Source organism: Aptenodytes patagonicus, chromosome Z, assembly GCF_965638725.1.
Source record: "Aptenodytes patagonicus chromosome Z, bAptPat1.pri.cur, whole genome shotgun sequence".
Taxonomy (NCBI): domain Eukaryota; kingdom Metazoa; phylum Chordata; class Aves; order Sphenisciformes; family Spheniscidae; genus Aptenodytes; species Aptenodytes patagonicus.
Genome location: NC_134982.1, coordinates 27,632,395 through 27,659,500, shown reverse-complemented (window position 1 = coordinate 27,659,500; position 27,106 = coordinate 27,632,395). Strand labels below are relative to the sequence as shown.

The following is a 27,106-nucleotide window of genomic DNA, read 5'->3' as shown; positions in this document are numbered from 1 at the left end:
AAAACATCGGTGTGTTATCAACGTTATTCTCCTACTAAATCCAAACCACAGCACTGTACCAGCTACTAGGAAGAAAATTAATTCTACCCCAGCCGAAACCAGGACAGATGCGTTCTTTGTCATTACTGACAGACTCTGTAAGGGATATCACAGTATGATTAGAGATCACTGTGTAAGAACCCTCATGGATTTCTGTACCAGATTTATCACATGCAAAAATTAAGCATGTTAGATTTATGCATGGAAAAAAAAAATACATCTGAAAGTGTATTAAGTATTCTTACAGTGAAGATTTATGAATGGGGATTGACTTTCATGTGACTATTCCCATGTGCTGAAGCCTAGGTAATGATTAATTCTGCCTTTGTCAACTTGAGACCTGGCAGGATAGAGTCCAGTGTTTGCACATTCATAAATTTACAACAGAGGTGGTGTTTCTCCTCTTAAGAACATATTGGCCCAAGATTAACTGTAACTGCCCTCATTAACTTACCTTACATGGCTCCTTCAGGTCATGCCTGCAGAAGGGGTAAAAGAAGTATTCAGAACTGAAATGTGGTTTGTTTTATTTTTTTAGTAGAGCACTTAGAGGACCGTGCCAATGTTTTCTGCCAGTTGTGCAGTAGACAGATATATCCATGGGCTCTGAGAGAAGCTCCAGTTTGTGACCAGAACAAGCAGTTCAGATGCCTTGTGTCACTGTACCATATCTGATGAGCTTCCTCAACCAAGACTGCGTAACATCAGGGAGGCAGAGAAGGAGCTAGATAGCTGGTTCCAAGTGCAGTCTGCAGTGGACCCGCAGCCCACGGCCAAACAGCCAATAACTCCCTCACTGGCACACACAGAAGGGAGCGGGGGGGCCAATAGTGCAGAAGAATGGACGGTTGCAAAGGCAAGGAGCAGCAGGAGGAAGAGACTTCCCCCGAAGCCTGAGGTGCCCTTGTAGAACAACTTCACCACTCTGCAGGCCCAAGAGGAAAGTCCTGTCACACCAAGAGAAGCGCTGGAGCTGAGTAAAGCAGCCTGATCTGCCCCCCATATAACAACCAGTGCAACTAAGAAAAGGCGACGGGTGATAGTAGTAGGTGACTCTCTTCTGAGAGGTACGGAAGCACCCATTTGCCCACGGGATGCACTCTCTAGAGAGGTGGGCTTCTTACCGGGGGCTCGCATCAGCGATGTCACCGAGAGGCTACCAAGCCTCATACACTCCACTGACTGTTATCCGTTGCTGCTGTTTCACGTGGGCACCAGTGACACAGCCAGGAGCAGTCTGAGGACTATCAAGAAGGACTACAGAGCCCTGGGAGTGGTGGTAAGGGACTCAGGAGCGCAGGTAGTTTTTTCATCAATCCTGCCAGTCAAAGGGAAGGGGTTGGAAAGGGCCAGTCGAATCTGATATGTCAACAAATGGTTACGGGACTGGTGCCACAGCCAGGGGTTCGGCTACTTAGACCATGGGACTCGCTTTGAGAAACCTGGTCTGCTGGGGCTGGTGGGGTCCATCTGCCAGAGGAGGGGAAGAGCATCTTCGGTCATAGGCTTGCCAAGCTGGTGAAGAGGGCTTTAAACTAGAGATGCTGGGGGAGGGGAACCTTAATCCATCCCACTCCTACCGGTTTGATGCCAGGGCCAGCACTAGATGCCCAGAGCCTGAAGAAGGAACACAGGTCAGCAGGAGAGCACCTGAAGAGCAGCACAAAGGAACTCCAGCCAGTAAGACAGCTTCATTGGGGGCCCAACTTAAATGCCTCTACGCAAACACACGTAGCATGGGGAATAAACAAGAGGAGTTAGAGACGTGCGCAAGCCTGCAGGGCTATGACCAGCGAAGTCACCGAGGCAAAGGGCTCCGGAGCGGAGGATCGTGATGGGGGACCCTTCCTGAAGCGGCAAAACCACGGCAAAACCCATGAAAGCAAAAGCGCAGGGAGTGAGAAGGTGCCCCAGCCCTGCCCCCACCACCCCCCACGAGCCGGAGGAGGGAGCTCCTGACAAGCGGCAGCTCTGACTCGGCATGGGCCGGGACAGGAGGGACGGCGGCCAAACCCCCTCACATACAAGAGCAGCCCCCAGGGAGCGCGAGCGACCCGGAGCGCAGCGAACAGGGCGTGGTGTGGCAGTTTGTGCAGCAGCTCGCGCAGGGAAGGCGATCGGGCGGGGCGCAGTCCCCCTCCTGGCTCTGGAGGCCAACTCAACTAGTAGTCGTCGCCCTCCCAGAAGAGGACTCAGCTATGGTTTCCACTCGGCCAAAAGCCGTCGCCAGAAGGAATGTGGCGACCCAGACGGAGCCCTCACGCAAGCATACAGCTGTCCAGGTCTCCGGAGGGGACCTATGCGATGGAGGGGAATGGAAACAGGTCCCTGCTCAGGGTGCCAGGCGAACCCCCGCCCGGCCTCCCTCACCATCCCAGTTGCCCTTACAGAACAGATATGGGGCCCTGGAACTTGAGGGCCAGGCAAACGAGGATGTAGACGAAGGTCCATCCAGGGGATTGCCTAGGGTGAGGCAGTCAGCCCCACGCATTATGACTGCCTCTGCTAAGAAAAAAAGGAGGGTAATTGTCATAGGCGATTCCCTTCTGAGGGGAACAGAGGGCCCCATATGCCGACCGGACCCATCCCACAGGGAAGTCTGCTGCCTCCCTGGGGCCCGGGTCAGAGACATTACTAGGAAACTCCCTGGTCTGGTACGGCCTTCCGACTACTACCCACTGTTGGTTATACAGGTGGGCAGTGATGAGGTTCCAGAGAGAAGTCCTGAAGCAATCAAAAGGGACTTCAGGGCACTGGGGCGACTGGTTGAAGGATCAGGAGCACAGGCAGTGTTTTCCTCAATCCCTACAGTGGCAGGGAAGAATACTGAAAGGAGCAGGAAAACACACCTGAGCAACGCGTGGCTCAGGGGCTGGTGCCATCAGTGGAATTTTGGCTTTTTTGATCATGGGGAGGTTTACACGGCACCGGGCCTGATGGCGACAGATGGAGTTCAGCTGTCTCACAGTGGGAAAAGGATCATGGCTCATGAATTGGCAGGGCTCATTGAGAGGGCTTTAAACTAGGTTTGAAGGGGGAAGGGGATAAAACCAGGCTCACTAGAGATGAGCCTAGGGGTGGCATGCCAATGCTGGGGGCAAAATCTGATAGCCCAGCTCAAGTGCATCTACATCAATGCATGCAGCATGGGAGGCAAACAGGAGGAGCTGGACGCCATTGTGCAGCAGGATAGATATGACTTAGTCACCATCACAGAAACATGGTGGGGACATGTGTGGGACAACCAGGGAATCAGGCCCAGCCAGCACGGGTTCTTGAGAGGCAGGTCCTGCTTGACCAACCTGATCTCCTTCTATGACCAGGTGACCCACCTAGTGGATGAGGGAAAGGCTGTGGATGTGGTCTACCTGGACTTCAGTAAGGCCTTTGACACCGTCTCCCACAGCATTCTCCTAGAGAAGCTGGCAGCTCATGGCTTAGACAGGTGTACTCTGCACTGGGTCAAAAACTGGCTGGACGGCCAGGCCCAGAGAGTTGTGGTGAATGGAGTTACATCCAGTTGGCGGCCGGTCAGAAGTGGTGTTCCCCAGGGCTCAGTATTGGGGCCAGTCTTGTTATCAATGATCTGGATGAGGGGATCAAGTGCACCCTCAGTAAGTTTGCAGACGACACCAAGTTGGGCGGGAGTGTTGATCTGCTTGAAGGTAGGAAGGCTCTCCAAGAGGGACCTGGACAGGCTGGATCGATGGGCTGAGGCCAACTGTATGAGATTCAACAAGGCCAAGTGCCGGGTCCTGCACTTCGGCCACAACAACCCCATGCAACGCTACAGGCTTGGGAAAGGGTGGCTGGAAAGCTGCCTGGTGGAAAAGGACCTGGGGGTGCTGGTTGACAGCCAACTGAACATGAGCCAGCAGTATGCCCAGGCGGCCAAGAAGGCCAATGGCATCCTGGCCTGTATCAGAAATAGTGTGGCCAGCAGGAGTAGGGAAGTGATCGTGCCCCTGCACTCGGCACTGGTGAGGCCGCACCTCGAATACTGTGTTCAGTTTTGGGCCCCTCACTACAAGAAGGACGTTGAGGTGCTGGAGCATGTCCAGAGAAGGGCAACGAAGCTGGTGAAGGGTCTGGAGAACAAGTCTTATGAGGAGCGGCTGAGGGAACTGGGACTGTTTAGCCTGGAGAAAAGGAGGCTGAGGGGAGACCTCATCGCCCTCTACAACTACCTGAAAGGAGGTTGTAGCGAGGTGGGTGTCGGTCTCTTCTCCCAAGTAACTAGCAATAGGACGAGAGGAAATGGCCTCAAGCTGCGCCAGGGGAGGTTTAGATTGGACGTGAGGAAAAATTTCTTTACTGAAAGAGTGGTTAAATGTTGGAACAGGCTGCCGAGGGAAGTGGTGGAGTCCCCATCCCTGGAAGTATTTAAAAGACGTGTAGATGCGGCACTTAGGGACATGGTTTAGTGGACATGGTGGTGTTGGGTTGACGGTTGGACTCGATGATCTTAGAGGTCTTTTCCAACCTCAATGATTCTATGATTCTATGATTCTATGATTATTGGCATCACGGAGATGTAATGGGATGGCTCCTATGATTGGAGTGTTGGGATGGAGGGATACAGGTTCTTTAGGAAGGAGAGGCAGGGGAGACAAGGAGGGGGTGTCACCCTCTATGTCAATGACCAGCTGGAGTGCATGGAGCTCTGCCTGGGGGTGGATGAGGAGCCGACCAAGAGCTTATGGGTCAGAATTAAAGGGAAGGCAGGGACAGGTGACCTTATGGTGGGGGTCTGCTAAAGGCCACCCAACCAGGAAGACCAAGCGGATGAGGCCCTCTATAGTCAGATAGGAGCAGCCTCATGCTCACAAGCCCTGGTCCTCATGGGGGACTTCAACCACCCCGACATCTGTTGGAGGGACGACATGGCCGGGCATAAGCAACCCGGGAGGTTCCTGGAATGCGTCAATGATAACTTCCCTCTCCAAGTGGTAGAGGAATCAATGAGGAGAGGTACTATGCTGGACCTTGTTCTCACCAACAAGGAGGGGCTGGTGGGGAATGTGAAGCTCAAGGGCAGCCTGGGCTGCAGTGACCACAAAATGGTGGAGTTCAAGATCCTGAGGGCACTGAGGAGGGCGCACAGCAAGCTCACTACCCTGGACTTCAGGAGAGCAGACTTTGGCCTCTTCAGGGATCTGCTTGGCAGAGTGCCATGGGACAAAGCCCTGGAGGGAAGAGGGGCCCAAGAAAGCTGGGTAATATTCAAGGATCACCTCCTTCAAGCTCAGGAGTGATGCATCCCAACAAAGAGGAAGTCAGGCAAAAACGCCAGGAGGCCTGCATGGATGAACAAGGAGCTCCTGGACAAAGTCAAAGACAAAAAGGAAGCCTACAGAGGGTGGAAGCAAGGACAGGTAGCCTGGGAGGAATACAGAGAAATTGTCCGAGCAGCCAGGGATCAGGTTAGGAAAGCTAAAGCCGTGATAGAATTAGATCTGTCCAGGGACATCAAGGGCAACAAGAAAAGATGCTATTGGTACATCGGGGATAAAAGGAAGATGAGGGAAAATGTGGGCCCTCTCCGGAACAAAACTGGAGAGCTGGTTACCCAAGACACAGAGAAGGCAGAGGTACTCAATGACTTTTTTGCCTTGGTCTTCACTGTCAAGTGCTCGAGTCTCACCACCTAAGCTGCAGAAGGCAAAGGTGGGGACCGGGAGAATGAAGAGCCGCCCACTGTGGGAGAACACCAGGTCTGAGACCATCTAAGGCATCTGAAGGTGCACAAGTCCATGGACCCGATGAGATCCATCTGTGGGTCATGAAGGAACCAGTGGATGAAGTTGCTAAGCCACTATCCATCGTATTTGAAAAGTCATGGCAGTCCGGTGAAGTTCCCACTGACTGGAAAAGGGGAAACATCACCCCCATTTTTAAAAAGGGAAAAAAGGAAGACCCGGGGAACTACAGGCCAGTCAGTCTCACCTCTGTGCCTGGGAAGATCATGGAACAGATCCTCCTGGAAGCTATGCTAAGGCACATGGAGGACAGGGAGGTGATTCGAGACAGCCAGCATGGCTTCCCCAATGGCAAGTCCTACCTGACTAACTTAGTGGCCTTCTATGATGGAGTGACTACATCAGTGGACACGGGAAGGGCTACAGATGTCGTCTATCTGGACCTCTGTAAGGCCTTTCACATGGTCCCCCACAACATCCTTCTCTCTAAACTGGAGAGGTATGGATTTGATGGGTGGACTGTCCAGTGGGTGAGGAATTGGTTAGACCGTCGCATCCAGAGGGTAGTGGTCAACGGCTCAATGTCCAGATGGAGATTGGTGATGAGTGGCATCCCGCAGGGGTCCGTATTGGGACCGGTATTGTTTAATATCTTCATCAATGACACAGACAGTGGGATTGAGTGCACACTCAGCAAGTTTGCAGATTGACACCAAGCTGAGTGGTGCAGTTGACACGCCAGAGGGATGGGATGCCATCCAGAGGGACCTGGACAAGCTTGAGAAGTGGGCCCATGTGAACTTCATGAGGTTCAACAATACAAAGTGCAAGGTCCTGCACCTGGGTTGGGGCAACCCCCAGTATCAATACAGGCTGGGGGATGAAGGGATTGAGAGCAGCCCTGCCGAGAAGGACTTGGGGGTACTGGTGGATGAAAAGCTGGACATGAGCCAGCAATGTGCGCTCACAGCCCAGAAGGCCAACCGTGTCCTGGGCTACATCGAAAGCAGCGAGGCCAGCAGGGCGAGGGAGGGGATTCTGCCCCTCTACTCTGCTCTGGTGAGACCCCACCTGCAGTACTGCATCCAGCTCTGGAGCCCTCAGCATAAGAAAGACGCGGACCTGTTGGAGCGGGTCCAGAAGAGGGCCACGAAAATGATCAGGGGGATGGAACACCTCTCCTATGGGGAAAGGCTGAGAGAGTTGGGGTTGTTCAGCCTGGAGAAGAGAAGGCTTCAGGGAGACCTTATTGCAGTCTATCAGTACCTAAAAAGGGCTTATAAAAAAGATGGCAGCAAACTTTTTAGCAGGGCCTGTTGTGACAGGACAAGGGGGAATGGTTTTAAACTAAAGGGGGGTAGATTTAGACTAGATATAAGGAAGAAATTTTTTATGCTGAGGGTGGTGAAACACTGGCAGAGGTTGCCCAGAGAGGTGGTGGATGCCCCATCCCTGGAAACATTCCAGGTCAGGTTGGACGGGGCTCTGAGCGAACTGATCTAGTTGAAGATGTCCCTGGTCATTGCAGGGGGGTTGGACTAGATGACCTTTAGAGGTCCCTTCCAACCCAAACTATTGTATGATTCTATGAATCTTACTCTGTTTGGATGAGATGATTTCTCTGAGAGTTCCTGCATGATTACAAGAGAGGTGTTTAAGCTTTTAAAATCAGTTTTTTGGAGGAAGAGTCGTTCCTTACACTCCCTCAAACAACATTTATATGGAGCATGAGCACAGGATTTCCCCTTCCTTTTTTTTCTTCTTATTTATTACAGAAAGCCACTCCTGAATCTTGTTTTTTTTTCCTTTCCATTCTCTTCTCTTTCCCTTTCACCTTCTTCCCCTCCTCCCCCCAATAGCAAATAGGAAAAAAGATGGAAGGTGTGCAAGAATGATGGAAAAGAGAATTTGTATCATTCCTTTCCTTTCTTTTCTGAATAATCCCTGTAAGGACCCTGCAGCATGCACTGTCACAAAATGATATGGACACTAAAAGCACATAAGTGCAACCTCGCCATACTCTCCTTTTAACTCACAGGTTGCTTCCATGCAGTCTAGTGCTTTGCTATAGGCAGGTGGTGGATTTGGTCAGAGGAGCCAATCACCATAGATTAGATGACAGCACTGGACTCCTAAATACAATGTGTAATGAATAATGTGTAAGTTTAGCGTCAAGCACTGAAGTTTATCCATCTGAAGTACAGGGTATGTATACCTTCTCCAGTGAATACAGTAAAAAGAAGTAATGAATTATTTTTAGTCCTTTTCAGTGTCTCTGTTAGCTATACCTAAATCGTCATGTGCTAATTTTAGGGGGAAGACTTGAGGAACTGAAAGTTCTGCTCAGTTTTCCTATTAACAGCAAAATACTTTCCCAACAAAGGAACAGGGTGAAGTGATTAGCAGACGTTAAACTGTCATGTATTGGACAGACTGTGTTTGTTTCTGAGCAGGATGGAAAAGCAGAGGAGCATTTAATCTGTGTTATTGTAAACCAAGCAATAGCTGTAAACTCTGAGATGATGGAAATACCCTATTTAAGTTCTAAGAAAGATTAAAATATGTATCAGTGGAGCTACCCAAGATGTTTCAGAAGCACAAAGAATTAAGATTTTGTGTTTAACTTCTTCATTCATGAGAGTGATTAAAAATTACTTGGAAATAAAGAAAGTTCTGATGCATGACACCTATCTCTACCCTTCAGTTGCTGGAGAGTTGTTTCTGTAACTGGGTTTTTTGAAGTCCAGTTTATCAGTGACCCATGAAAGGATGCATGCATGCAAAATTAGCTTAGATAGTACTAAGAAAATGTTTTTTAATTAGTGTACAGAGGGCAAAAATGAACATTTGGGGATTTTTTTTTTTCTTTTTGTGTTTTATTCCTGGAATCTTTCTGGTTCATATGCAATTTGCACTTAAAACACTATCTAAAAATGGATGTCAGTTCTCCTGCAGACACAGATATTAAACAGGAACTTAGTACATAAAAGCACTATTGTATTTGTGATTTCCTGCATTGCATATCTGTTTACTTTCATATTATTTCTCTACATCTAATTACACCTAAAGAAGAGTCTTTGCCAAACACTTTTTTTCTTTTAAATAACTGAACAGTAACTGTTGGATAAGGACACTGCTGAATGTAGCCCTTTTAAAATCTTTTTGTATTCTTTTTCCTTACATATATATTTTATTCTAGGTGCATCTTCAGCTCTACAAGAGTCACCATGATGAGAAGCACACAGGAGACAATTCTCAGTCAGGTTAGAATGCTATCATTAACCCTTATATGCTGCTGTGCTTGAGGTTGTAGCTGGGTGCTTTGCTGGTATGAAACGTTGTCTCTTCCCTCTGTCAAGTCAGTGGTCAGAGCAGATGGTCAATGACGGATGCCAGCTGCTCTGATGTCGCATCACAAAGTGGATTTGTAACCATCATTAATAATTCAGTCTCCTGTACAGAACTCTTGCCGTGCATTCAGAGTTAAGATGCATTGCTCTTCGTTGTATTAAAACACTGCGTCTGATCCTGAGGCTGGTGTATGTTGGCACCCCTTTCTGTTTGAAATTAATGTGGAACTGTGCTGATTTGTGCCAGCAGATCTGCCCTAGTGTTTCCAAGTTTAGGACCTGTCAGCAGGCAATTGGTTTGGCCCCAGCACAGGGCTAAGATAGTTGTCTGTAGTGCCCAGGCTAGAGCTAGTCATATCCAGTCAGCACTGAGTTGCTGCAGCATGTCTGCACAACCCTTGCCCTGTGTCTCGGGCAGGTTTGCTTACTTGCAGACAGCATGTTCAAGCTCTCAGTAACTTCTGCAGATAGCTTTTGACTAAAGTTGTGGGGTATAAGGGGATAATCTCTTCTTCTGATGCTGTGTAATGTTTGGAATAACCATTTTCCCCGAAGAAGAAGGCACTAAAGGCCAATTTTAAGCTTGTCATTGTAGTGATCCGAGCCATATGCAGCACTGCTGTCTTATTCTGAGTGAACAGGTTCTCATGCCCTGTTACCTTCTGGCACCTGACGTCCTTCCCACTATGAAACACTGGACAACATTGACGTGCAATGTCAGGCAGCTTCTGACTTTCACATGGGAGGAGGATATAACATACCAAGAGCATGGGAAGTGACTGCTTGACATCACCTACTTTTTCAAGGAGCATAAGAATATGTACAAGCATTAGAGAGCTTTGTGATGCCAAATAATAATGGGCAGGGGGGAGAAGAGATAATATATGCAATTTGCTGCACTCATTACCATTGCTGCCATCACAACTGATCCATCATGTGTTAAACTGTTTGCTCCTGCGTCCTTGTAATAAATGCAGTTTTTCTTTCTCACTGTTTCTTTCCTGCAAACATGGGAAGGTGAGAACACATGTGAATTAAGCTGAAGAACACTTGTAACTAGTTAACACATAGTTACTAGCTTACTAATGTGTTTTACAGATTATGTGGGGCATTTAGGTTTGATAATTATTGTCACAGATTTCAGCAAGACTGGGAGGCCACATCCCATGAAGCCATGTTGATGACTGCAGTGCAGTGAAAGCAGGCAACCTTAGAGTCACATGTATGTGACGTAGGTTATCCTTCACTGCAGTCCATGGTTGTGCTCCAAGAATAAATTCCCAGAGCCATGGGCATATACCAGTATTTGATGAGGGTAGAAAAATAATCCATGTGTATCATACTGTTTGCGAAGGTGTGATTTCTAACACATCTAGATAGGGAGACTTTCCCCTCACCAGGTGAAGGCAAATTTTTTATTTAAGCACTTAAATATTTTCAGCTGAAATTGTAGTGTGGCACAGAGTAGCTTTTATGCACCTGTGACTCTCTAGGTGGCACTAGCAAAGTTTCCAACTTGCTAGTTGTTATTTAATACAAGGAGATTAGACTTGTCTGCTACTGCCACTCGCAGCTATGTTTATGTGTAAAAGTTTGCTCCCACTCAAGTGCCTTACGTTAAACTCCTCCAAGTGTTAATGCAGGAAAGGGGTTTGAAAGAAAAGTCCTATCAAATAAATAAATAAAATAATTTAACATGCATTAGTTATTCCCTGCTTTTAGTTGTCGACAGAGGAAAATGCTTTCAGTTTCTCCGGTCTGGACTACAACAAAATAAAAAGATGCAAGCTGTCTTGTAAATCTGTGGTAAAGAAAAAAATTAAGTCAGAAACTGTATTTCAATCATTTTTGAGATGGATATATTTTTAATTCTGGAGAACTTTATACCAACATTTTATTTTGCTAAAGACAGGCTTGTAACATGGTTATGCAAATCAGTCCTTATGCTGACAATATGAATTTTATGATATTTCTGATTCTTCACATGGTGGTTATCTCCTTTTGAAAGCTTGCTGGGGTCTCTGATCTTTGAGTGGCATTTCAGATACTCTGGGAATAGGTACTATAGACACTCTTGCAAAGAGGTGCATAGATGCACGGTTGCTGTTTGTAAACATAAGGGAGAGTGTAGACTGTAATGTTTTGGAGGAAAATGAAATTTTACCAAATCTTTTTTTCTTTTTCTTTTTTCTTTTTTTTTTTTTTTTTAATGCTCTTTCCAGGCATTTCGTCCAGCTATTGTATTTGTCTGGATGTGATAATTTCTCTTGCTTTAGCAATGGCAGTTTCAAGAATGACAGCTTGGTGTGTGGCTAATTTTCACAGCAACTGAACTGATTGATATAATCATTCTCAGTACGTTGGATTTTTCTTAAACACAGGGTACAAACAACTATTACAATTAAAAGCAAAAGCTGTCTGAGTCTGAATTGTGCTTGGGCTGGAAGAGTGTAGACTGAGATCGGATTTTTCTCACTTGGCTAAATTTCTAGGCAGTCAAGCTCAGGCTCGTTCAGTGGTTGGTGGTGAGCAAAAGGGACTTGCAGGAGGGGTTCAACCCCCCTGCCTGAGACATCTCTCCTAAAGCAGGATCTTTGACAACTACCTTAGACAAAGACAACCTGAAAGACTGCTGCTTTTAAGCAGCTAAAGTTAGGTGAAGCGACTCCCCTGTTCCGTAAGGCATCTTGACTTCTTTGCAAAACAGTTTTCCAGGTGACTTTAGACAAGTTGCTGTAAATTGATAGACACAGAGTCACTTGTTCTGGTGTGCAGGGATTACAATATTTCCCCCACTTATGTGTTATCGTTAAGATCATTTAATTAAATGTTCAGAATTTTAGCTGGATAAGACTCTGTAGAGGTCTTACTTGATGAATTTTTAAAGCTTTTGTTTTGTATTTACAGAATCCCATTCCTTCAAATGCAAGAACAGAAGGAAAGACTCAACTGATGTTAAGTCAATAACATCTCAAAGTAGTGATGGTAAGAAAGTAAACTTTCAAGAATGACGTTATAAATAAAGAACAGACTTGCCCTAGGCAATAAAAATGCAGCATGAAAGAGGAACCAGATAGTTTCACAGCTGATTAAAAAACTGGAGTAATTTCTGTTTATAACTGCTGTACAATTTCTTTATTCTGATTTGCAAAACAGTGGCCCAGCATGAGCACCAGCATCACTACACAATGCATGCAGCGTGTGGTGCCTTCACAGAGAGGAGGAGTGGCTGTGCTGTGGCATGGGGGCAGCCTGCTAAAAGAGTGTGTGGTGAAGCGTTAGTTCCACCGCTTAGAAAGCTGCAGCTTGTGCTCCCGAACCAGTATTTTGGTTTCATTAGTGGGGGACATGAAGGGATCTATTGCTACTGGTTACTTGAGAGCAGTACTTCTGCTCCTGATCCCATTTGTGACTGCTTGCTGGGGCTGGGACGGTGGTGGCAGAGATTTCTTTCTGCCCCAGTATGTAGTGAAAGAAGTACAGCTTATGGGGAGCAGGAACAGGTTTCATTAGAGCAGCTGTATCACTGAGATGAGCGACAAACACACATACTCTCACAGGAGGAGCCATGTCTGACAGAGATCCATTGCAAACAAAGGGAGAGTGGCACGTACTGGGCATGAAGTATAATATAGCTTAAGTATAGCTTCATTTCAGTATAGCTGAAGTGACGGATGGACAGAAAAACTGACAGCAGAAGTGAGGGGTGGTTGCAAAAGAGGTAAACAACAGTGCAAGAAGTTAAACAGTAAAGCAAGAACTTGCAGGGGGGGAGATACAGGAGAAATGGTAGAGGAGGCTGGATTCTGTCATGCTGTTCCCCAGTGACAGCCTTCTGCACTCTTCAAATGCTGTCATCTGATTCACACTCTGTGGCATGTAAACAGCGCTCTCTTTAACGGCAGCTCCAAGTTTACAGACCCGACGGTACTCTTCCATGGCAAGGATCCACTCAATGACAATAGAAGCTCCTATCACAAAGGTGAGTCCTGAGCACTGCCTTTTCCACAAACTCAGTTTGGAGCTGCTCTCATAGGGAAGTATGTAGTTTGTGTCAGGTCAGCCAGGGGTTTCTTGCACCTTGTATTTAACAGAATAGTTTAAATCAATTTTTTTTTTTCTTACCACTTTCTGCATCTCATCGTCTCATTCCAAATCCTGGTCATATGCAAGAATATTAAAAAGGGAAAAAGTGTCCTTGCTAGAGGCACTGCTTGTGGCAGGAAGGGGACCCTGCTCTTGTTGGGCCATGCATGTGTAGGAAGACATGCTTCCAGTCTCAACTTTGCTTTTAACATTTATATTTATAAGATAGCATGCAGAGGAAGGAGCACCTGCACCAAATTCTGTGCCCCCCACCCTTTCCTGCAGTCTTTTCTTCACTATCCATGTTATAGAAACCGCTGTCGCAAAACAGCTGCACAATCATTTGTCCCGTAAACCAGGGTGCCTGCCATCTCCCACCCTCAAACCATTTTTTCCTCTCTCCCCATCTTCTCTTCCTGGCGTCAAGGTCTTTATGTCCCAGCACCACTGTGCCTGTTAAAGCAGCTGACTTCTTTCCTTTTCCTTCTCTCCAAGTGTACCTGCAGGAGGCCTGTAATGCCCCTGCAGCAGCTTCGGGCTGCTGGAGAAGACAGCACTGGGGCTTTCTCCCTCTCAGTCCTGGCAATGCCACAAGCAGTCCTTGGCGCTGCTGTGTCATTGCTGTATTCCCAGATTGTGGCTGAGACATAAGGTGGGAGGCAAAGAAGAGCCATCCTCTTCTCCCTCAACCACATCCCACCTGTGGCTGCTCTCTGCCCTTTGTTTTCACATTGAGAAAATTAAGGTTTACATCCAATATCAAGATATCTGAGTCACATCCAGGAGTTCGTTTGTTTGCTTTTTTCCTCTGGGGACTGAATGATTGCTTCTGAGCAGCTCTGACTATGCTGAAGGACTGCAACATGGCTAGTTTTTGGTCTACCCACCTGCAACTATTTCAGATATTTCACACTCTTCTGCTTTCACTTCCCAGGAGTTTGCCAGTTATAAATAGCAGACGGGTAACAGGGAATCAGAGCACAAATTTACATTTTCAGACTTGTACTTAAAGGGTTGGGGGGAATTACATAGCATTTGCTAGATGGGAAGTAGCATTATCAAGCCAAGAATAAAGATTCTGTAACAAGAAAAGACAAAAATGCCATTCACTCTTCCTCACCTGCCTCCTTAATTTGCTTTCAGGTTATTAACATAATCAATGCTGCCCAGGAAAACAGCCCCATCACAGTAGCAGAGGCCTTGGACAGAGTTCTGGAAATCCTGCGGACAACTGAACTTTATTCCCCTCAGCTAGGTACCAAAGATGAAGATCCTCACACAAGTGATCTTGTTGGAGGTCTGATGACTGTGAGTAAAATTAGTAAAGATTAAATTACTGCTACCAGTGTCCTACATCACAGCTCAGCACTCTGTTATGCTAAAACTTCACAAGCAATGGGAAGGGGACTTATAATTCATCACCATTTCACTTAAGTATTTTGGCTTCTCTACTAACAGTAGGCACCAAGATGTAGTAAGATATGGCCACATCTCAGTCTACCGGGTGCATTCATCCTCATACATAAGTGAACACAGTTGCCACTAGAAACTATATCATCCAATCTGATTTCTCTCAAGGAGATACTTTTTAGAAACCCTAGAAGCTTAGATGGGATTAGAGAGATTGCTCTACAGCTGGTCCAGTGTAAGAGTGGGGTTACTTTAATCAGGTTCTGACTTTGGTCCTGTAACAGCAGCAACACTGTCTGCCACAGACAGACCGTCTAGATTTCATCATGGTTTACCTCATTTTTTAATGTACACTGAGCTAATCCTTGTCAAGATAATATAAAGAAAATGAAAAATAAATGATAGTGGTTAATTTGAATGATGAAAACCTGCAGGTGCCAATGAAAGGGTCAAGGAGGGCAATACACTGTAGAGTTAATAATATCCTTTCTGGATCTCATACTATAGTGTTCCTTGGATCCTTTCATGTCTGTTTTGAAAGACCTTAAAACAGGTCTTTTTGGTGGTTTTGTTGGTTCTTGTAGTGTTATCATAGGAGCAGTGCTTTTAGTACCCAGGAATAGTACCTAAAGAGAAAGTGCATGTAGTGTTTTTGCAATTAATGATGCATGGATACTCTGCCTAAAACTTACGATAAACTTGCTTTTTCAGGATGGTTTGAGAAGACTGTCAGGAAATGAGTATGTGTTTTCTAAGAGTAAGCCACCATTTAAAACTTCCCTTTGCACATGTGACTTCTTTTGTAGATGCTAGTGACATAGAGCTCCAAGCTAATTTGCAGTGGGATGTATGTCTTTGGAAATGGTTGTCTAAGTGACTGCAGAACAAGTGCTAGACTGCCTCCATTTTGGACTTGAAGCAGGTTCAAATAATTAAAATAATACATTTCAAAAGGCAGAAAATCAGACTAGGAAAAAACTAAATTGTCACTCAAAGAAATGTTCACTGATCTTTTTGGTTTATGTACAAATCATCTGTAATAATATAAACCATATGTATTATAGGCTTTTACAGACTTTCTCATGTAAGGAAAAGAGTTGTTTTTCTTGAAAAAGAGTTGTTTTCTAAACGGAATTCTGCATGGGGGGGGAGGGGGGAATCCAGAAATGTTGTAATTCCCGAATTCCATTTCAACAGATATGAGCCTGAGCCATAGTCACCTTTCAGTGCCAAACACCATCAATGATGTTCCACCCTGTATCGCACAGCTCCTGGATAATGAGGAAAGCTGGGACTTCAATATTTTTGAGTTGGAGGCTGTTACAAATAAAAGGTACTGGACTCCTTTCCCTGGGCACCCACAAAAAGGTTGTTTGGGAGCTGTAGCAGAAAGCACTTTGCTCTGGAAAAACTGAAGCAAAACATAGCAAATCTGTGAGAGCTGTCTTTCTTTTTTGTGTGTGTGTGTGTGTGTGTGTTGATATCACTTGTCCCATTTAACAAGCCAGGCACACAACGTGGTCAAGATGCATGCACAGGCCGTGGAGAGCCCTGTGCAGCCTGTTGTCTTCCCTGACAGCGTCTGCAGCCCTCCAGGATTGTTTCCCGTTCAACTTTTACCTTGCTTGAATCCCATCCATTCTGTCCATGTGACACTGTTTGGCACAGTATGGTGTTGTTACATGCTGGATGTCCCACAGATGCCCCTTTTTCCTGCTGATGCATAAATGGTCATGCTGGAATAAGCAAACCTCTCCCCTCCCTCACCTAAATCACCCTATGATTTAGGAAGCTCTGAGGCAACTGTGGCTTCTGATTACAGGGATAAAAAACTGGGATGGAGGATAAACCAGTGACAGGATCAAGACCCTGAGATTCTAAAGCTTATAATGAAAGAAGATGCCAGTAGTTTTGAGGTCATGCAGACCACAAAAATAAACGTCATCCACAGAGAAAAGTGATTTTCATTCCATGATGCAAAGAATTGGAGAGACTACCAGGTCTTTTGTACTGTGTTTGAAGAAAATGGCCATTTTTGGAATTTGCATTTGCCTGGTTTTAATTTGCAGATGTCAGCTTTTGGTCATGCCATTCACAGCTCAGGAGCCCTGTAGATCATCTCACAAGAGTGAAAAATGTGACTGATAAATAGGACCCTGTCACAGGCAACACAGAGTAAATGACAACCCAGAGTGGATTTGGATTTAAGAACCAACAAGATTAGAGATTTTATCCTACTTACTGTTTCACACACAGGCTCATCACTGTCCTCCCCAGCATTACATTCACCAGACCTCAAATTCCCTCTCCAGCCAGGAGATCACTGCTGGTAGGATTCAGGACATGCCACTTCTGTTTAGTCCAGCCCATACCACTTGAAGCAAGAAAGTAGCAGGCTTCTGCTTGAGAGTTCAAAATTTCAATATCTTAAACATAACTCCCTCTAAACACACACATACATAGAGTTATCCACTGCCTGTTAGCATTTGGAATTCAAGGTGCAGGGAGGGGTTTACCGATGGCAGACTCCTGCCTCAGCTCTAGAAAGTGATCCAGTCCTCCTAAAGCTAGAAGAGTTCACGTGAAATAGTAACCTGATGCTAAAAGCTGCTCTGAGAAGCATCAATGTACTTTGCATATTGTCAACTTCAGATAGTCAGGAAGTAGAAATCTGGACCCCTTGAAGTCACAGGATTATTTGAAACAGTAAACATTCAACGTTTTTTGTCTTAGGGCATTTTAGCCTTTGGGATGTGCCCATGTCATGTTCAAAGTCTGCTTTTCCTCCTCAGAAAAAAAATGTATTTTTGACTGATTGACAGATACTAAAACCACAAAAGACCTGAGCTTTTAAGAATTTTTTCTGAAGCCACAAGAATTGGTGAAACTCTAGTGGAACCACGCCATTTCTATAAAACATATCAAAGTAATGTCTGAAAGGATGGTAGATGTAATAATTTGTAACCTTGGCCAGACTTTTGAGAGGTTACAGATGTGCAATTTAAGAATGTTTAACATTTCTCCCCCACCTTTTATTTTTAAGGTCTTGTTGGTTTCTTTGTCAAAACCATCGCTCTCTAGAATGTCAGAAGTTCCTATTTTACAAGCGGTGCTTTTTTCTTCTATTGTTTTTCAGGCCGTTAGTGTATTTGGGCCTAAAAGTTTTTGCTCGGTTTGGGGTCTCTGAGTTTTTAAACTGTTCGGAAGCAACACTGCGAGCGTGGCTGCAGGTGATTGAAGCCAACTACCACTCCTCCAACTCATACCACAACTCCACACACGCGGCGGATGTCCTGCATGCTACAGCCTTCTTTCTCGGGAAGGAGAGAGTTAAGGTATAACCATCACCTAGGAGTCCTTTGGGCTAGGATTTCGGTGTGTTTACCATTTTATGTGTGTCATTCAAAAGTCAGATGTTTACTTAAATAATGGTCCTGGCTTCATAAAGTTGCTCTGCCCTTGAAGTCTTTTGCTGTGATGCCTGCAGGCCCATGCAGTTTCTTCTAAAGTCTGTTTATATGAGTAAGGAATTTACATTTTTTTAGTAGCAACAATAGGGGGGAAAAATCTGGCTCTTTTCTATCTCTTGGTAACTGGCTGTTAGTAACCGCCCTTAATAAAGCTTTGCAAAAGCTTCAGAGAGGGAGGTGCTGAGCTCTTCTCCCTGGTATCCAGTGACAGGACGCGTGGGAATGGTTCAAAGCTGCGCCAGGGGAGGTTTAGACTGGACATTAGGAAGCGTTTCTTTACTGAGAGGGTGTTCAAACACTGGAACAGGCTTCCTGGAGAGGTGGTCGATGCCCCAAGCCTGTCAGTGTTTAAGAGGCATTTGGACAGTGCCCTTGATAACATGCTTTAACTCTTGGTCAGCCCTGAAGTGGTCAGGCAGTTGGACTAGATGATCATTGTAGGTCCTTTCCAACTGAAATATCCTATCCTATCCTATCCTATCCTATCCTATCCTATCCTATCCTATCCTATCCTATCCTATCCTAAAACACACAAGCTGTGTAGGAGCAGAGTTGGTACAGAGGCATTCAAGCAAGAACACAAAGTGGAAGGTCACCACTAGAGGATCCATCCACCATTAGAGGATTTAATGCAAAGATATTGCTTAGGTGACAGCACAGTAAAAAGCTTCATTAAGGAAACAGGGTTTGGGTAAGGGTGGGAGGTGGGGTTTTGGAGTAGGTAACCTGTGGGTCCACTGAGCGGAGAACAATTGCAAGGAAGTAAAATCCCTGCACTCAAGCTTACACTTGCCTATTTGTGGGTACCTGGAAATGATCAGAAATTATTTACTGTAATTTTTGTGCCACATCATAATTTTTCTCTCTTCCTGTAGGGAAGCCTTGACCATTTAGATGAGGTGGCTGCTTTAATAGCTGCCACCATTCATGACGTAGACCACCCTGGACGAACCAACTCTTTCCTGTGCAATGCAGGCAGTGAATTAGCTGTCCTTTACAATGATACGGCTGTATTAGAGAGTCATCACACAGCACTGGCGTTTCAGCTTACAGCTAAAGACAGCAAATGCAACATTTTCAAGAATATTGATAGGTGGGTCAGCTGGAGAAGGGGAGTATGCACATGTGGATTGCTTGTTTGGGGATTTTAGTTTGGTGTAGATTGAGACCCTACCTTCTAAACCAGAAAATATAATTTTAATAGAGACATTAATATTTAACCTCTTCCAGAATCCTATGTAGACTTGATTTTTAAAAAGGCTTTAATTTTCCCCCTGTGACCTCCAATTTGTATTTTTTGGAAGCATATAGAGATGTTTGATAATCTTTTATGGATTACATTGGCATGGTCTAGTTGGCAGCCTCAAGGCTGCATCCCGATCCACTGCCTTTTCATTGCAGGAGCCTGGAAATTACTTTTTTGGGCCACGCATTTCCACTCAAGCAGCCAGACGCTGCATGCTGTGTCTGCACATGGTCCCATGCTTGCTGGCACTGCTGCATTCACATGGGATGGAAAGGGGTGGTAACGGAGGGAGCTGAAGCTCTGGAAGGGTTGGAGGCACCCTGCTGCTGGGCAGGCGCATAGCCTGGGAGTTCCCTTTGCATCAGCCTAGCTTTTGCAGGGACAGGATGGGAGAGAAAGGGATCTGAAAGGGAAAGAGCCTGACCCAAAACAGGTAATGAATTTGTCTACCCCCCCAGAACACTGTTGGTTTTTGAAAAACCTGAGATTTGTGTTCCAAGCTAACATACAGTGAGTTGGTGCCATTCCTGGAGAAGGTTACTTAGTGTTACAGCATTATAAAATTGAATTGTAAATTTTTATTGACTTCAGGGGATTGGTTTTCATTAGGTAAAAGTAACAGAAAAAGGCAATACAGGAATTCAGAGCTGGAGGAACCCAGAGAGGCATGATCTCGTTCATTCCTCCAACCCTAGACTATTCATAACTCTGAAGGTGCCGGCTCATGTGGATGAGCCCCCGAGCAGTGTTTTGCAGCGCTGTCTGGGCAGGGACGAGGAAAGGACGGAGCTCTGTCTGGCAGGCTTGTGAGCAGGAACTACTTTTCTTTCCTAGAAATCACTACCGGACGCTGCGCCAGGCCATTATTGATATGGTTTTGGCAACGGAGATGACAAAGCACTTTGAGCACGTGAACAAATTTGTGAACAGCGTCAACAAGCCAATGGCATCTGAGGAGACCAGCTCACACGTAAGTGCTTGCAGGACTTTATGCCTTCAGCCATTTCAGTGAAGTTCTTCCAAGATACCTCTAAGTATCATTTTCATTCACGTTGTATTAATTTGCACTGTGGTAATGCCCAAAACACACAACTGGATTTGTGACCTCACACCTCAAAGTGTGAAAAAATACTTTTATTTTCTTGTTTTCTACATCTGGCTCTGCCCTTAGCTCATTTAAACCCTTCATTTTATAAGCCTTGGTTTCAAAGCCATCTGGTGTTCACAAAGCATGCGGGTGAGTGCTTTTGTACACGCAAAATTCTGTGCATGGAGCTAGGTCGGCACTTGTGCCTACGGTCCTGCCTCCAAACGGAGGGATTTGCCTAAGCCTGGGATTGTAACTGAGGAACCTGCCCTGATGGTTTTATGTCTATATAATCTGGAGCCTTCAAGCCATGAGGAATAATTCCATTGCTTCCTGAGACCTCTCCACCCCATCCCCATTCCTGATTGTACCAAGATATGTTCGGGCCTTTATTCCTATCAGTTATACACCCTAATGCTCCATCACTAGCCAGGGTATATTTCATAAGATGCTTTCGAGTTTCCCAGCCCAGGCCCCGCTTTACCTTCTCTTGTTGCCTTTCGGGGTTGAGCACTCAGTGACTGACAGGGTTCTCCAGGGCAGTGTTACTCACCCAAGCAAAGACCATCTTATCACAGCTTAGTGAAAACAGTGCTTTGTTAGTAACACTGAAAAAAAAATCAGACCAAATTGAAGGTCAGTGATATTAAAAATAAATAAAAGTAGCTTCTGTCAGTTCTCCATAACTGGACTTTTTTGCACTATATACTGTCATGGGTGCAGAAACCAGTCAGGACCAGTGGGGTTTACGACCTTAGGGACAGCATTACGTCAGTTGAACTGACCTGCTTCTAAGGACTGCTGAGCTCCGTTCTCCCAACAGTTGGAGCTGGAAATCACAAATGCTGCCGAACTTCACTGGCTCTGCAGACACCTTGCACTGTACTCCCCAGCACTTCCAAGCTCTGGAGGACTCACTGGATGTGGCACTAGATCTGAATTAGCCTGATCCTCTTCAGTGCCAGAAGGCTCACAGCACGGGGTTTGGGCCCTGCTGGGGGCCCCTATCACTGTTTCTGCACTGTGCTCCCAGCACATCGCCTGGTGCTGTGTTTCATGGGTTTGCCCTCGTGGCACGGGCTAAGCCAGGACAGTGGGGATCACACTTTAGATCTCAGCCCAGAGGAAAGGAAGATCCACATTGGTGGGTGGCGTGGAATTACCCGCTCTCACATTTCTCTGTACTTACATGTGGACCAGATAGCAGCTTGCTCCACCAATTTCTAAAAAAGCCCTCTGAGGTGTCACTGGGAAATGTGGCTTCTCACAGTGCTTCATTTCTCCCTCTGACAGCTTAAGCATTTTTCTGAAATGTTTATTCCATCTCCACCCTTTTAAAATCTTTTCAGTTTTCTGGCATCCCCGCATTGGCCTGTAGGATTTAGATTCACAAGCCTCACTGAAATCATGGCGTTTCCAAGCTCTGAACAGATTTCTGGGAATCTCCCTTTTATCCCATGAATGCATTTGTTCTAGCACTTCCTAAAGAGCTTTTAAATGTTCTCCATTCATTCTATTGCAATCAGCTTTTCTATCCTATAGAGAACATTTTCTTTTATAGAGAACATTTTCTTTGACTCACTCTCCTTTATCTTACCAGTTTATTTAAAATGAACAAGAGTTGGAGAGCAATAAAAGTGGAGCACAGAACCACTTGTATTACAGACTTGTTTTTTTCCCCAGTATTAGGTTGTTCTGTTCCTTATTGTTAACGGTGGCTCTTCCTGTTTTTGATCTTGAACGGCAGTTAAGGAGCAGGGTTAATTTGGCAGCTCTTTGCTGGGCTACCCATGCTGAAGAAAAAATTAACTGCTAAAGTTAGAAGATTAATGCCTAAATTGGCAAGTCACTGCAAAATATCTCCCCATAAACCACAAAGACATTAATTTAGCCGTGGTGGTAAAAAGTATTTATGTTCAGTTTTCGACTCAAGAGTTGAATTTAGCAATGAAGGGAGGCCATAATTACACAAATACATTATTTTGAAAATAGTATTAATGCCATGGTGAGCTGAGGCAGAGGCTTGTTATTACTCATTAAGGAACATAATACACCTGTGCCCTTCTAAACTGTTCAAGACCCAGAAGATGATGCCACAGCAGAATTGTAACAACTACTCTGTCCCCTCCACCCGCTCTCCAGAGCAGTCAATAAGCAGTTCGGTATTTTACTGCCTAGCCAGCAGAGACTTTCTGCAGTCAGTCTGCCACTCCTGCATTTCCCTACTGTTAATCTCGTAGATTATCTGGGACTTCATCCTAGCTGGTAACCAAGACCAAAAAGTATTCCAGGCCAAGCGTTCAAAATCCAGTACCAAGAAGGCAGTTTTATTGCCAAACGTACTGGAACTGAATGGCACAGACCTGCTTCTCTGCCTGTAAAAGAAGCAGTCAGTTGTGCAAGTTGGTTCATCCCCCTGTGCCTGCCTCAGTTTTCTCTATCTAGGAATGAAAACCAAACTCTAGAAACTCACCTAAATGAAGCAGCCCCCTACCATCACCACCCCCGAATTTAGACGCTCAGCAGTGAGGATGGTTTATCAGCTTGCAGTTGGTGGATGCGTCCCCTATCCTGCTCCTGTTCCAAGAGGGCAAGGCTGGGATGCAGAGAAGGGTAACTCGCCCTAACTGATAAAGAGCCCATGGCTCCTTTATTTCAGAAACCTTGCTGTTAATTCTGAGAATCTCCACAACTGTCATATGTAATGGGGCTGTCATTAGTTACTTAGCAAGGCTGCAGTTCTCAGACATCACTTTCTCCTCCAAATTCCTGGTGCTCTGCATGAAATTAGAAGGCATCAGGCTGGGTGCCCGCTTACTGCCTAAGTGCAAAAAAGCTGGTAACGATGCCCTTGCTCCTGCTAGCAGGGATGCTGGCCATCGGCCCTTGTAACCAACCCTCTTTTACAGAGCGAAGGCAGCGACTGTGAATGTACAGCCAATATAAAGAATTTTCCAGATAACCAGACACTGATCAAGCGCATGATGATTAAATGTGCGGATGTAGCAAATCCATGTCGCCCCCTAGAGCTATGTATTGAATGGGCAGGGAGGATTTCAGAGGAGTACTTCGCACAGGTATGTGTATTTTTATAATTTGACTATTATGGTATGTAAGAAAGTGCATGTCAGCTGGTCTGCTGTTCCACACAGGGTCTGCCTGGCATCACCACAGAGTCCAGACATATGCTTTTCGTCCCCAGTCAGAACCGGCCCCTCACTATCATGCAGAAGAATTCACCTCAGTCAAAGTTAGTTAGTTTGCTTACCATGAAGCTTGCAATACAGAATGGTGGAAAGGAGGTTTTACACTTTCAACTTTCTCCATCAGACCAAAACAAAATGATTTGATTAACCTTAGTCAATTTAATTGGCTGAAATTCAAGACTGTCACCATTCTAGGGTCTAGCCTCAATACCTTCCCCAAAGAGAGCATGAAGATCCATGACTGATGAAGCCCTCAACTGAATCATCAGGCTGGCCCTTTTAAGATAGCACCTGAACTATTGTCATGTTAGGCAGACGATGTGGCAGGCCAGTACTGCAGGCACGTGGGCACTGTAAATGCTTATCACATGGAATCTCTCTTTCTTAATATTCGGTTTTTCCAACACAAATGCACCAGCTTCCTGAAAGTGAAACACTCTTCTAGTTCTTTATTTGAACAACTGGCAGATTCTTAGCTTTCATTTGCCACTAATGGTGTGGAAATCAGCAGCTACGACTGGAGAGACAGAAAAGCAGGCATGCCTACCATCCAAATTCAGATCATACATGTGATAGTTATTATTGAAAGAAAATAGCAGCTAGTGCCCGGGACATGTCCGAATTTAATTTTAATCATAGTGAATAAATTTGATCACTTCCTAGGTAAGATCAAGGATCACTCAGGTTGTATCTCCCTGGCAGTCAAGGTACCATGAGCTAGCTTTAAATTGCCAATCTTAGGCACCAGCCTACCTGCAGCAATGTGAGGTGCTGAGAACCGTTCTGCTCTTCATTCACCTCATCTGGTAATTTTGGGGACCGCTGTGCTGCCAATTCCAGCATTAGGTGCTGCCTATACCACTTAAAATGTTTTCCTGTCATTAAATTCTAAGACTATTGAGATGATTGGCTCCTCCACCATACTGAGCACAACAAAACCAGCCCTCTTCCAGTTGTGGACACAGAGTTAAAGGCCATACCCTTACTTCTATTCACCTTATAACCTAATACAAGCAGAGAAAATAGCAACAGCAACATCCCTCTTACTTGAAAGACAAGTGGTTTGAAACAGCCACTAGAGATGTGGAAAAAGGAGAGATCAAACCTGTCCTCTGCTAAAGGACTCTGCAACCCCATTTTCCATTTTTAGCTGGTGTGCCCTAATCACCAGGTTAGAGCGTTCTGTCTCACCGGAGCTAAGAGCGATCACAGCACTACAGTAATAGAGTACTTGTGAAAGGGAAGAGATGGCGATTTCAGCCCCTGTTCCAGATGAAATAAAGCACATGGAACCAAGACAGTTCACCTCAGGGGTTCTAAGGTTTGTCTCAAATCTCCTACTGCAATTCATCTAATCCCCTGGCCTTTGCTACTCCAGCATGAAAGCCAGCAAAACTCTAGGGGCTAACTGGAGTTTTGTTTCCTTAGACTGATGAAGAGAAGAGACAGGGTCTGCCTGTTGTAATGCCAGTATTTGACAGAAACACCTGCAGCATCCCCAAGTCTCAAATTTCCTTCATTGATTATTTTATAACAGATATGTTCGATGCGTGGGATGGTAAGTACTTCAGCTTTTTTCTTCCTTGCTCTGAGGCAGAGATTTCTACAGACTAAAATGAATAGCCTTAAGCTGGCCTTGAGTCCATTTTTTTCAGGGACAGTACCTGTATGTAAGCAGTACGGCACAGGATCTAAACAACGATGCTGCTGAAGCCCATTTCACTGCAAACACCACCAGCTTTGTGAAAGTTGAGCACTTACTAGACAATCTATATAAAGAAGTAAGGAGTAATGGCTTAAAACTAAGCTTTTTTTCATCTAGGTCTTTTTTTCCTTTAGCAATGTATTTCTTCTGAGCAGCAGAAACTGAGACCACAGTGGTTGCGTGTTAGCATAATTTAATAAAGTCGTCATACATTAAGAAAGGGGTTCACTTGAAAGAGAAACAGACTGAAAAAAAAATCTTTCCCCTTCTAGCATTAACTTACAGCTGAAGGAACAAAAGAGAGTAGGAGAATGCCAGTTTCAGGTGAGGCTGGGCTGTTCTTCCGCCCCTTCTGCGTACGTAGTACAACTGTTCCTCCTGTTCATTTCAGCATTTGCACATCTGCCTGTTTTGATGCAACACTTGGCTAATAACTACAAACACTGGAAAACACTGGATGAGTTAAAGTGCAAGAGTCTCAGGCTTCCATCGGAAAACAACAACTGACACTAAGGCAAGAAAAACAGACCTCTCGATCTACCAGTTTCACTGTGAATCACTTACTAACTTGGCTGCAAGAGGGATGGTGTTTGCTTTCCAGTGAAATTAAGACTGCGTGGCAAGAAGGAAAGATTTTATTCATCACTTTTAAGCTTTTCTGAATCCTACAGAAAAAATGTTTTCAGAAAGGCCACGTAATACACAGATGAGTAAGTGCTCTTTGGAAATAACATTTTGTGGCAGAAAATGTGCTTCTGAAACTAATTTCTAATACTGAATATGCATTTGTCAAATCTTGTAATTGATACAATTGTATTCACTAACACTTCACACAACTGTTCCTCAGACAGAGGGGTAATCTAGTCACCAGTAGAGTAAGAATAGGTTGACAAATGAGCATCAAAACTTCCCACTTACCTAGCATAAATTTGCTCCAATTCTATCGCTGCTCTTCAGCTCTCTGAGCCATAGTTCTCAAGAGAACACGCACAGTAGAACAAGTAAACCTCCACAAATTGGATCCAGTAAAAAACAAACCCCGCACCATTTAAAACAACCTTCTTATTATTACAGAGACTCTCTCTCAGAGCACCAGCTGTTGTCTCTTCTTTCTTTTGCATATAAAATCTTGGTAGGAGTCAAATTCCCTTAAAATTGGTCATTTTGCAGGAAAGTAAGCATGGTCTGTAGAATTGGTGCCATCCACACGTTTCTCCGCCATCTTGGAGATGTTACCATGCAATGTTTTGTTGAATTTTACACAAAAACCATTGTGGCACTTGATCAACATCCTTTTTTATAAAGTGATGTTTGTACACATAGTCATCAATTTTATTAAACTGGTCTAAATTTTATGATAAGTCCATATATTGTGCTACTTACTTCTAGGATGAACCCGTCGCTTTTTAAAAAAAGTTTCCAGGTTATAATTTATAACAGCGTTATAATTTGTACTGCTTTTTCACTCCTAATAAAATGCTGGTTTGTTTTGTGATGTAAAAAGTACTTCAAAAGATGTAAATAAGTTAAAAATCAAACATAGTTTTCCATTAGTTTTAAGATACAAAATTTATGCTAAAGCTCCCAAAGCACAAATGCGTATTTTTGTACATCTCATTTTAATCACGTGCAGATCATGAACATGAGTTCAAGTTTTAGACTATTCTCAGACTATTCAGTTAATAAATACTAGCAGAACTGCTGATTTTTAACACTGTGCACTCGGGGCTGCAGCCAAGAGCATCAAAGCTGTGGCTGCCGTTGAAGAAGCAGTCCACTACTCATTAAAAGGAAAGGTCTCGAGACAT

At 44.9% G+C, this 27,106-nt stretch overlaps 1 protein-coding gene across 2 annotated transcripts in view; it reads left to right on the top strand.

The window, feature by feature from the left end:
* PDE8B (phosphodiesterase 8B) overlaps positions 1-26,756 on the top strand; it is an 88,513-nt gene extending 61,757 nt beyond the window's left edge. For both annotated transcript variants that reach the window (XM_076363237.1, XM_076363238.1), the window contains exons 11-22: positions 8,938-9,001; positions 11,996-12,073; positions 12,994-13,070; positions 14,318-14,482; positions 15,296-15,341; positions 15,782-15,917; positions 17,721-17,919; positions 18,930-19,147; positions 20,135-20,270; positions 23,297-23,464; positions 25,022-25,151; positions 25,690-26,756. In XM_076363237.1, the coding sequence (XP_076219352.1) occupies positions 8,938-9,001; positions 11,996-12,073; positions 12,994-13,070; positions 14,318-14,482; positions 15,296-15,341; positions 15,782-15,917; positions 17,721-17,919; positions 18,930-19,147; positions 20,135-20,270; positions 23,297-23,464; positions 25,022-25,151; positions 25,690-25,805 (1,533 nt within the window). In that variant the 3' untranslated portion in view covers positions 25,806-26,756. The remainder of the gene's footprint in view (positions 1-8,937; positions 9,002-11,995; positions 12,074-12,993; positions 13,071-14,317; positions 14,483-15,295; positions 15,342-15,781; positions 15,918-17,720; positions 17,920-18,929; positions 19,148-20,134; positions 20,271-23,296; positions 23,465-25,021; positions 25,152-25,689) is intronic.
* Positions 26,757-27,106: the final 350 nt, after the last annotated feature.